Source organism: Apus apus, chromosome 10 (genome assembly GCF_020740795.1).
Source record: "Apus apus isolate bApuApu2 chromosome 10, bApuApu2.pri.cur, whole genome shotgun sequence".
Lineage (NCBI taxonomy): Eukaryota > Metazoa > Chordata > Aves > Apodiformes > Apodidae > Apus > Apus apus.
This window is the reverse complement of record NC_067291.1, coordinates 363,810-375,930: the sequence shown is the minus strand read 5'-3', so window position 1 is coordinate 375,930 and position 12,121 is coordinate 363,810. Positions and strand designations below refer to the sequence as shown.

At 48.0% G+C, this 12,121-nt stretch overlaps 1 protein-coding gene across 3 annotated transcripts in view; it reads right to left on the bottom strand.

Moving 5' to 3' along the window:
- Positions 1 to 10,116, bottom strand: part of ZNF592 (zinc finger protein 592) — a 43,793-nt gene extending 33,677 nt beyond the window's left edge. For 2 of the 3 annotated variants that reach the window (XM_051628297.1, XM_051628299.1), the window contains exons 1-3: positions 10,041 to 10,116; positions 9,020 to 9,131; positions 3,585 to 5,914 (exon numbers count right to left, since the gene is read on the bottom strand). In XM_051628297.1, the coding sequence (XP_051484257.1) occupies positions 3,585 to 5,906 (2,322 nt within the window). In that variant the 5' untranslated portion in view covers positions 5,907 to 5,914; positions 9,020 to 9,131; positions 10,041 to 10,116. The remainder of the gene's footprint in view (positions 1 to 3,584; positions 5,915 to 9,019; positions 9,132 to 10,040) is intronic. The other variant, XM_051628298.1, reaches the window with a different exon arrangement.
- Between the last annotated feature and the right edge of the window lie 2,005 nt (positions 10,117 to 12,121).

The window sequence follows — 12,121 nt, the reverse complement described above, 5'->3', positions numbered from 1 at the left end:
CTGTAAGCCCCAGAGATTCTACTGCTGTGTTTGGCTGAGATGAACTGTCTTAATCTTCTGCATACTCTCTATAAAAATAAGCCAGGTAGGATCTCCCTGCTGTACGCAGAATAACTGCAATCATGTAGCTGCAGCAAGTCTAAAATGCAATTTTAAGGTCAAGCTCTCAATCATGTTTCTAAAGGGCCTTCCACCCCACCTTCTCAACCACAGCATTGTCCTCTCTTGCACCAAATCTCCTCCTTTCCCTGCTGTTCAGACCACATTTGTATCTTTCATCCTTACTCTGAAACGACTGGGACACAGCCAAGCCATTCCCATTTTGGCCACACCCAGGAAACTAATTTATCCATTAACAGTCCTATTAATATGCCATTCAGAAAGATAAGACTAAGCATTTCCCAAGCCACCAACTGGAATAGACAAAGAAAAACCCCAAATCACCTTATGTTGATTGTAAGTAGATGCAGGAAATGTGAAGATGTCAAAGTAATCCACAAAGTCATGGCAAGAAATTCCACTTAAAGTGAAAAGTCTTCAGTACCAACCCAGGCTAAGTCTTCTTGTAGAGCAGAGCCAGCTTAGGCTGTTCTCCCTCTCCAATCCAATCATTCCTGCCTTTTCCCATAGCTTGCTCATCCTTCTGCTAGACCCCTGCAACTTCTGGATGACTGAAAACGTCATATTGCAAAGGAAGACTTTTTCCTGCTATTTCTTTTCTTCACCAACCCTGCTGGATCAACCCGTCCTTCTCAGCAGGCTGCCATACCTATTCTGCATCAGGCCTAAAATGGTTTCTGAGATAAAAGCTCCATAACTGAGCACTTCGAAGTCTGCTCAGTTTCTCAAACTATGGTCACATTAAATGTGCATGTCATGGTTAACAATCCAGATTTAGTGTCACACGAACAGAAGAGCATCAATCAAAAATCCACCTAGCTTATTTTCCATAGGTCGGGGTCTCCATCTACTAGTACAAATCCAGGTGCTGCAGATGAATCACTTTAACTTTTCACTTCAGCCAAATATGCTCTTCCCCTTATCTATCCATATATCCCTCCCAAGAGTTCTTATTTTGGGAACAATCTGGTACCAGGCACCTCAAAAATTCCAGATTATAAACTTTAGGCCATACTACAGTGGGGACCTGTCCTGTTATAATTTAAAGCTCTTTAGAAGGCACAGGTCCAGTCATAGCTTTGTGTAGGAAGTACCAAAATACTCCACACCTTCCCAAGGAGGCATGGGGAAGAGTTTGCGTGTGAATTCTGGGACTGAGCAAGAAATTAAAAAATTCTTCTGCCATGTGGAGGCAGTGGCTCTGATCCACTGCTGGTGGCACAACGTGATTTGTCATGTTGAATAAAGGTGTTTTATCAAGGGTTCCTGAGCAACACCATTTCTGCCACTGTCTCAAAAAACAAGTGACCTGGCACACTTTGAGATGGAAACCAGACTGAGAGCAAGAAGAGGACAGGACTTCCAACTGCTTCTACTACCTAAGAAAGTGTTTGTAAGAATCAGTCATTTGATCATCTTCAGCTCCTATCAACATTCCTCTTTTTTCTGACCAAAACAAAAATAGCAACCCAAGAAATTGCCTTCATTAATGCAGACTCAGGTATATTCACAGCAGCTTCTCAGAATGGGTTCAGCATCTTCACACCTTCGTATTTTGGGAGATCATCCTATTTATGATGCACACTCCAACAGCGTGACCTACATCTTTCTCACACCATGTCTAATACCAGACATTAAGAATTGGTATGCTCATAATAACAATTCTTATCTCCTTTAGAAAAGTGATTGTTTTCCTAAAGCAGATGTTCTGGGAATAGCACAGAGCACCACTGGGCAGCCTGGAGGACAGCACATCCAGTGGAAAAGGACTCCTGTTAGCAAGAGGATGAGTGCATGCACCCCATGAATATAAACACAGGGAGACCAAATAGGGAGGATATGGTTTTACAAGCTCTCATGTTGCCTTTTTTTTTTTTCCAGTTTGTCGAGGCTTCTATTTGGAAAAATGTGACAGAAATAATCTCACATCTAGCAGACCTATCTTGGAGTGAGAGGCTTAAACTCTTCTTTTGGTTAAGTTACAGAATAAATTATTTGCTTACAGGCTAAAAATACTTATTATTAGACATTCTGTCTCTCTTTAAGGAGCTCTTGAATTGATAATCCCACAACAAAAAACGGAAATACATTTTTAATGCAACAGATTAACATTTTAGCTCACTTTGGAGCACTCACTGTATCCCCTCACCTGAAGGTTTTAATTCCAGACTGCTGACATTTCCTGAAACTACATTATAGTTGAAAAATAAGTTATGGTGTTGACAGAGGACAGTGCTTGCTGGTCTGCCTCAGGCAAGAAATCGGATTACATGGCCACGCTTCTGGCCTCACCATTTTTCACAACATGAAAACCACTCAGCCATAATCCCTCTTTTTTTTTTGCTGCTGATAAATTTAAGATCTAAGTGGGACCACAATGACTTCAATACTCCTAGAAGTCACTTAACAAGCAAAGGGAGGCTATGGAGCATGCAGGTACTATGATGGCCATGGCAGGGACTGGTGATCATCTCCTCCAATGTCTCCTCTTGGCATGGAGTCCTTGCTCATGAAGCTTGTGAAAGAGATTGCACTGGGAGCCTGCCAGCTCTGCTGGCAGCCTGTCCAAGATGGAAAGCCTTTACCTCACCTAAAGGAATAAGGAGAGATGATTCCTCCTCCTTTTTCAACTGTTCAAACCCTCCAACAACTTGGGTTGGTTTAAACTTCAATGGGAATGACTATATCCTCCAAAATAAACAAAGCACTCGGTCTTGGTACAAAATGAACAGCAGCTGTTCCTCTTTATCAGCAGAGACCCAAGCTGGAGTTTCAAAGGGCATTCAGACCCCTCTGTCTCTACCTAGAAATGAAGTCCAAAAAGGCAGTGGTGACCCAAGTAGGGCAGCACTGGAGCAAGGCAGGACTCCACTAACAGGGCTCTGGTGCTGCTATGGAAACGTGGCAGTGGCTCATCCCCCTCCCACCCAAAGGGGCAAAAAGTGATGCCTGCCCCACACTGCTTACCTCTCAGCCAGTCCCATTCCAATATACACTTTACCACGCTAGAAGTACAGCTAGCACCTGATTTTCAAAGTGTTACACAGAAGATCTTGACATAAGTTTTAGGAAAGGTAAAATTAAAATGTGTCAGGCCTCCTCTAGCCATGTTTTGAGCGCCAAAAAAACTTGTGTCAGGTAATGCTCTGCTGGTCCTCCCTTACAGCACTCCTGCACACCTCACCCAAGTGATCTCCAACACCTTCCTCTGATGCTCAAGAACCTCCACAGTCTCCTTACTACTCTATTTGTGTTGGCAAAAGGTAAGAAGAGGACAAGCAAGCAACACTAAACATCTCTTCATGTGCACACATCTGGATTCATGCATATCCCAAATCCTCCCCACAAGCAATTTTTTAGGCAAAATGACTCATTAGCCACCACAACGCCTATTTTTTACCCTAGAGGACAATCTCTTTCAGCTCAAGAGAGATTTAACTAATAACATTAAAATGATGACTTACCAGTCTCTCATTATCTTCTGAGGTTCTCTGGTAATGAGCTGCTAAATCAACGTAATCCTGTACCTGCTTGTTACACTCCAAACATTTCAGTCCATGGCGGATTAGTCTCAATGGGTCTGTGTGGAGAGGCATTGCTGGCTGAGTGCTAGCAGAAGGTCCGACCCCACCTCTCAGAGCAGCACTACTCTTAGGTGAAGGAGAGGGTGAGTGCAAAGTCTGAGGAGCCAGAGAGGCTGAAGAGCTTGGAGGAGAAGATGAAAACATTTGGTCTAAGGAAATAGGTTTCATTAGCAGCTGAGAACACTGCATGATAAATCCTTTGCTCTTATGATCTCTTGCATGTTTCAGCAAGCTACACTTGTTAAAAAAAAGTAGCATAGTTGAACACTGAGTACACATGACTTCGATATGAACACTTCGTCTGCTATAGTGATGAGTCAGGCTCTTCTCTAGGGCAAAAGAGTCCCCACATTCCAGGCAACAATACCCAGAGGCAGGTAAATTAATATTGGTGTCAGGTGGAGGGCTCAGGTTTGGAGTATAGACTGGCACCGGGTTGGCACTATGCAGTACTTTGTTGAACGCCTCCACGACGATGGGAGCAGCTTTCTTGACTTGGTGCACCAGTGGCACAGACATCTGTGTCACCTGAGGCTGATTCCGCCTCTGTGCGGAGGACTTTGCTGTGACAGAAGCAGCAACACTGTGCGGGACTAAGTTGAGGTTTGCCAAGTGTAGGGCTTTGGGGAGAAGGCCAGAGGTGGCCGTGCTGGATGGTTGCATCATGACATCTTGCTGCTGCTGCCTCTTACCACCTACTTTTACGGCACCGCTGCTGCAGTTCGGCAGTGGAGACAAAGACACAGTGCACATGCTGTTTGCAGCAGTATCTGTTTTCATAGCATCTGCATAAGGACCGGCTATGTTTGACAGCTGGATAGCCACAGCAGCCCCATTTTTGGTTGAATTCTTGCTACCCTCACTTTCCATAACCATACTAGTGTCAGGGGATGGGAAACATTTAATAAATTCTTCCACAGATGAGGAGGTTTCCACAGGAGACTCTTCTGAAGATTTGCCCAACTCATCATTTTCTGGCAAAATTCTAGTTACAGTTCTTTTAATTTCACCAGAGGATGTCTTTATAGTCTTTATTCTAACTTTGGGAATAGCTGGTGGAGAGCCAGCTGTCATGGAGGGAGAGCCTTTCCCACTGCTGTCACTGCACACACTTCGAGGACTCTCAGGCTGCTTGTTCGCCTTCCTCACCACCTCTAAGGGGCTTCGGGGACTCTTTGGTGACTTGGGCATTTTTGGACTTCCCTTTGTCCCATCTTTAAAAGCACCAGGTTCCTTGGTAAGGTTTGGCTGATCGCTTCTTGGAATACATGCAACCTTTTTGGCTTGAAGGGCTACTAACGCTGCCACGCAGGATGACAACTTTGAATGACTTGGCTTCAATCTCTGGCGAGGTGGTACCGAAGAAGACATGTTCAGCTCAGGCACAGACCCCTTAATTTCTCCTAAATTATTGTGAGGGAGGTCTCCAAATACCAGGCCTTCTCCAAGAAAGCTACTGGTATCCACCAAGTCCTTGCTTGACTCCACAAACCTCTCCGGTGCTTTGTCTTGTTCTCTTCTGCTCATTTCCAGCCTACTCTCTGACTGGCAATGGATTTCCATCTTTTGTTCCTTTTTACAGTATTGATCAAACATGCTTAATTCAGGCTCTGGTACCCTCCTAAGATGATCTAGTACTGAAGCTCCTGTGGGTATATACATTGAAGGTGGTGGAAAATACGGAGTTTGGGCATGCTTAGGTTTATCAGCGATACTGTTCTCTTTGAACGCATCCTCTGGTTCAGGGCTGGAAATCGGGCTAAACTGACTAAACGTTGGCAAAGGCTCTGACTTGGACTGGTCCAGTTTATCAGAGTAACTTCTTGAGCTGTCACCATTAATAAAAGTTGACTCAAATTTGCCATAATTATGCCCTAAAGCGTGAGCCTCCGGCAGCAGATCGGACGCACGAAACCCGTTGTGTAGCAGACTAGTCCCAAGGTGGCTCCCCTCCTTTTCTGCTTCAAAGGACTCCTGGCGACTTGTGTTCTTCACTATCACACTCACAACAGGAGCATCAGAGGGAGGCAAAGAGTGAGATAAGGACACATTCTCATCTATGCAGATTCCCGATGACTTCAGTTGATTCTCATTCTCCTCCCCAGCTGATGGGATGGTCTCCTTGGCATCAAGGCTGGTTGGATCAGGGATGTCAAAAGCAGCCAACAGGTCATCAAAGTCTGGGGTTTTCATGTCCCCCATGATGAAAGCTGCGATTAAAAGAAAAAGCAACAACAACAAAAAAAAAAACAACTCTGTCAGGTACATTTCCCTCGAGGACAAACTCATAAGACTTATTTGCATAAACACCTTATGTGACAAAACCCACAACTGCCCAAAATGCTAATGCAGCAAGGCACAAATATGCTGCAGACACTTCAGCTTCAAATTTAACTATTCCAAGATTGACTGTTGATACACAGATACCAGGCCAGCTTTTACAAAACAGCTTTCAACATGTTTGCATGGCATCATGGGGAAGTAACTTCTGTCTTAGATGCCCTGGAGGATCAGTAAAAGCTGAGGTAACATCGTGCTCAAGCTGTACAGGGCAGATGACAAGTGACAGGAGCTGTTCACTCAGGTCCTGCAACACAAGCCGCCCTCTCCAAGTTGTGGGCAGAGCTGTTCCTGGTGCTTCAGCAACATGGGGGGAGACAGCATCCCCTTCTGCCTGAGTCCCCATGAGCAGAGCTCATTCAAACATGACCTTCTAGATGACACCAAGCTGATGACGGGGCCATATTTTCAAGCTGCATCACTCCTCCAAAACCAGCTGTTGCCATGTGCCTCAGCAGAAAATAGTCATGTATGTTACTAAAGGGTTTCTTTTCTAGAGCTAGTAGGCAACAATCACCTGCTGTTTCTCAACAGACTGTCACATCTGAAGAATCCCATCCTCCTTCAAGGAAAAAAAAGTAGGGGTAAATGGGTGGCCCAAGAGAAACAAGCCTGAAAAGTGAGACAACTCCCTGCCCAGAACTATTTAAATAATAAAAGACTTCAGTAAATATTTCAATACAGCCACTCAAAGCATGGTAAGCCAGGCCGGATTTATTTGAAACAGGGAAAATGCTTAATTAGGTAACAACGCAAGGCAAAACTGCCCAAAGACAGACTAAAGGATCGTATCCAAATCATAACAAGAAATGGCATTCCCAGCCAGCTCTCACTTTATAAGCCTTTCAGAAGGGATGTGGGGACTTAGATGCTCACCACAGAGGCCTATGACAACAACAATCAAGCTCTGATGAGATGCATAATGAAAACTGACAGCACTTGAACATTTGTGGTCACTACTGTCAGGGATTCTGGTTTGCCTTTGTTTAATCAAAATATGTTAAAGTTGGTGCAATATAGACACTTCCCAAATATTTAAGCAGCCAGTCTTTTAATATATGCTCCATTTAAACCTCAAATTATGTAAACTGACGTATGGAGGGGAAGAAAAAAACCCACAAAATCAAGAGCATCACCTGAACCAGCAGAGAATCAGCTCCTACTTGGCAAGGAGCACCTACAGGCAAGGGAAGTCCTGCCACGCCCACTTGATTTTGGGCTGCATTGGCACTGCCAAAGCCAGCAGCAAGTGAGAGAGATGGAGACGGTGGCAAGAGCCCAGGAGAAGGGGGAAAAGCTGGGAGCAGAAAGGTGCAGGCAAAGAGGAGAACCCTGGGACAAGAAGAAGGGAAAGAAGGAAGCTGATACCTTCCCAGAACACTACCAATTTGAGAGTGCTTTCATTATTTACAATTGGGTTTAAAAGTCTGTCAAGCATCACATTAAATCCAAACAAAGCACAACTTTTCCTGCCAGACTGCTGGTACAGGGAACAATTCACAGAGCTGGGTCAAGAGAAATCACTTCAGCATGAAACAAGAGGACACGCTGGTCTTTGAGCTTCAGTTCAACTATGCCTATAGAGGAGGCCCAGAGGTGCTGCTTTGGTTAATCTACTGCAAAACACTGTGGAGATTTACTTGGCTTAACAGTAGCTCACTGTGGTTTAGCTTAAAGTTTTTCTCATTGTTCAATTAAACCACAAATATGAATGTCCACAGAGGGCTGTGCAATAATTTCCAATCACATCCCTCAGTGATGTATGGCAGCTGTGCCTTCAGTCCCTGGAAGCCCGTACGATCATCCATACACTTCACATCAGCACTTGATAAGGACTTTTGAAAACATCAAACACAACTGCAGTTGGCAGGTTGTGGACCTGAAACTTCCCTTTCCTTTGGGTGGGAAAAACTGTGCCAGCTGGGAGAGAGCTGGCTCCCAAAATTTCTGGCACACAAATCCTTCTGGAAGGAAGAAGTTTCATCCATAACCTGGAACGTTCAAGCTTTATAAAGAGAAAAACGAGCTTGTCAATTGCTCTTGACTTTTCCCTTCTCACTCCTGAACATCTTTGGATAGAACGGTTTGGGCTGGAAGGTTCTAATCCCCTTGTATGGGTAGGGACACCTCCCACTAGATCAGGTTGCTCAGAGCTCCATCCAACCTGCCCTTGAACACCTCCAGGGATGGGGCAGCCACAACCTCCCTGGTAACCTGTTCTAGCATCTCACCACCCTCACAGGAGAGAACTTTTTCAGGATGCAGGAGTGTTTTAAAATAAACAAAATAAATGCAAGGTATCTGCAGCATGACAAAATATGTTTTTCTTGGAAGAAATCTTGCATTTTCAGAAGCTCCTGTGTACATCTTGGAGTCCTGTAAAAGACTTGTTTATGCTCTTTGTTATGATCAGAGCACAACTTTCTTATCCAAGTATTTCTCCACAAAACTGCATCTTAAATTTGTCACACATGAAGCTACAATTCCTCAAAATAAAGAAAACAAAGATAAAAATATTCTCAGATAACAAAGCAAAAAGGTATATTAAAGAAAATTATGTTAAAGCCTCCTGCAAACTAGCTTGTGGGGAAAGTGGAACATAAAGACCTCCATCCTTCTTGTGCAAAGACTTGCCTTAAAACTTGAGCTCAGAATCCAGTTTACCTCTCTGCTTGCCTATTAAAACATGGAGGTTGAGATTTGCAAAGCAATAGAAGAGATCAATAAAAGGAGCAAACCAGAAGGAATTTCAGAGTAGAACATATGTATTTCAATGTGCAAACCCAAACTCACAGCAGCAAACTTCTCTGTGAAGCAGTGAACCCAGAAGCCTCTAAGACATCCAAAAGACCCCTGTGAACTTGCCTGAGGCAGGATGTCAAACCCCAGGGCCTTCTGCTGTGGCAAAGCTTCAAAACTTTACAGTTGGGCAGAGGTGCTACAGGGCCAGCATCCCATACACACACCATACAAACCTTTTGCTAGCAGTGCTATTCCTGGGGACTTCTGGAGATCTGCAGTTGCTCTTCTGCAGCTTTCAAACCAGCGTGGAACATACTGTTCAAGAAGGAGCTTAAAAGCTGCCACCTAATAGGAAAGCATGAAAATGCAATTCCACCAAGGTTAAAGACTAAAGGAAAATAATACATACAGATAAATCTGCAAAACAACAGAGTGGCACAAGGAAAACATCTGCCAAGAGCTGCTCTCTTGGGTCTAGAAGGGGCAGGCATCTCGCGGAGGGGACGCAAAAGGGAGAGGGACAGGGATTCCCTGTCAGGAGAACGTTTAGGAAAGGCAGGCACGCCAGGAGCAAGGGCCGAGGAGGCGCGGGCAGCACCGCGCAACCAACCGCGGCCGCCCACGGGCTGTCAGGACTGTGGGGATGGCACAGGAAGGGGGAAACTGCAGCCGCTGGGCAAGAAACGGGAGCCTTCAGGCGGCAGACGGGACCCGGTGCTTCCACAACGCTAAAGTTTTAGGAGCCTCGCACGGGAAGGCGGAGCGCTCCGGTTACCGCTGCGGGGGCTGCGGGGGCAGCCCCGCCGCTCCCCCCGCCCCGCGGCCGCCCCACGCGCGACACACCCGAGACAAAGGCGCGGGGGCGACCCGGCCCTCCGGCCCCAGGGCCCCGCCGCCCGCTCCCGCCTTGACAGCCCGGCCCGGCCCCGCCGCACGTGGGCGAGCCCCGCTGAAGTTAGTTTGTCCCGGCGCAGCCAGGCCGGGCCGGGCCGGGCCGCCGCGGGGGCCAGAACCGGCGGCCGCAGCCCCCGCCGAGGCCGGTGGCGGCAGGGGGGGCAGGGGGGGCAGGGCGGGCGGCGGGCGCCCCGCGGGCCGGAAGAGCTGGCGCGGCGGGCTCGGGGTGCCGGCGGCGGGGCCGCCCGCCCTGCCCTGCCCGCGGGGAGGCAGCACCCGCCCGGCCAGCGGCACGGGAGGCGGAGGGCAAGCGGGAGGGGCGGGCCCCGGCGCGGCCGAGCCCGACCGGGCGGCACTCACCCACGCAGGCGGCTCCTTCAGAAGGGCCCCGCCGCCGCCGCGGCCCCGCGCAGGCCTCACCCAGAACCGGGCACCAACGGCCGTAACATGGCGGCGGCGGGCGGGGCCGGGGGCGGGGCGGCCCGTTCCCCCTCCCCGGGCCGGGAGCCTCGGCCGCGGCCTCCGCGGGCCTGCCGGGCGGGCCGCCTCGCCGGGGAGCGGGGAGGCGGCGGCAGCGCGGGGCTGTGTCCCCGGTGGCCCCGCGGGGCTGTGTCCCCGGTGGCCCCGCGGGGCTGTGTCCCGGCCCGGCCCCGCGCCCGCCGGCCCCTCGGGGCGGCTGCTGCCGCCGTGACAGGGCGCTCCCCAGGGCTGCCAGGGGCCGCACTTCGCCGTTCATCACCAAATCGTTTGGGTTGGAAAAGACCTTGAAGATCATCAAGTCCCACCCTCCCCCCAGCCCTGCCCAGGCCCCCCCTGCCCCGTGTCCCTCAGCACCATCTCCAGGGCTTGGAAACCCCTCCAGGGAGGGGCCCCCCCTGCCCTGGGCAGCCCGGGCCAGGCCCTGACAACCCGTTCAATAAAGAAGTTGTTCCTAATATCCAGTCTAAACCTTCCCTAGTGCAACTTGAGGCCATTGCCTCACTTTTATCACTTGTTACTTGGAAGAAGACCCTGGGCTCCAACCTCCTTCCAGTAGCTGTAGAGAGCCAGAAGGTCTCCCCTCAGCCTCCTTGTCTCCAGCCTGAACACCCCCAGCTCCCTCATCTGCTCCCCGTATGACTTGTGCTACAGACCCTTCCCCACTTTCATTGCCCTTCTTTCATAATGTTTTCTCACCAAAAGCTGTTTTCTAGAAAGGCCCCACTGCCAATCACTTCTCCTTCTCTTTTAACTCCCTCCCCTTTGTGTGATTTGGCCTTTGATCAGACTAATTGACCTGGAATTAATCCCTTTTCTGTCACAAACTTGTGAATGGTGTTAGATTTTTGCCCCTGCAGGCCCCCGGAGCGTAGCCATGGGCATTCACTGACTGTTGATGCTAATTGCTGCCTTGGCTGATAGAACTCACAGGTACACACCATCTAGTCCTAAAGTTTACCAAAAAAAAAGTAATAAATTTTAATTGTGCTTAACATGTTCCACAGTTAGTGATGAGAAATGGTGGTGAAGCCACCCCTGGAGAGCTGCATCCTGTGCTGGGCTTGCCACTGTGAGAAAGACTGGATTGTCCAGTGAGCGGCCACCAAGATGGGACTGGAGCATCTCACATATGAAGCAAGGCTGGGAAAGATGGGAATGTTCATCCTGGCAAGAGCAGGCTCAGGAGGATCTCATCAATGTCTATACATACCTGAGGGAAGGGTGCAAAAAGGATGGAGCTAGGGTCTTCTCAGAAGTGCTCAGAGCTAGGCCGAGAGGCAGAAACACACAAGGTTTCCACTGAACATCAGGAAACACTTTTTCACTGTGAGGGTGTTGAAATGCTGGCACAGGTTGTCCAAGGAGGTTGTGGAGTCTTTCTTCATCCTTAGAGGTGTTCAAAAGCCATCTGGATTTCTTGGGCAACTGGCTCTGGGTGGCCTTGCTTGAGGTTGGACAGATGACCTCTGGAGATTCCATCCAACCTCAAGCATTTTCTGTTCAGGTATGACGGTCACCTTCGCATCACAGTAAAAGACAAGTACTTCTTGAGTTTGTCTTTCCTGTGATGCGACATTTTTACCACCTACACCCAGCACGGGATGTACAGCATTGTTCACATTTATTTCTCATCCAGTTAAATATTTTCTTCTTTGCCTTCAGTCCTATGGGCAAAATATTTCTCTTTTTTAATTATTTTATTTTCTCCTAAATAACACTCGAAGCTTCTCTCATTTCTGTGTTGGTGTCATTGTCTTTCTCCTTCTGGAGGTGATAGCCAGTCCCTCAAGACCCACAAAAAGACAAAGGAAGCCATGCAGAGAAAGCACTTTCAGGATCATGACTGTTACCTGTATTTTTAGTGCTTATCTATGAAAAGCTGCTCAGGAGCTGTAAATTGATCTACTAAGAGAGCTGACACTTCTTACATAATTTCTAAAGATCTGCCACAGTCCTGAGCA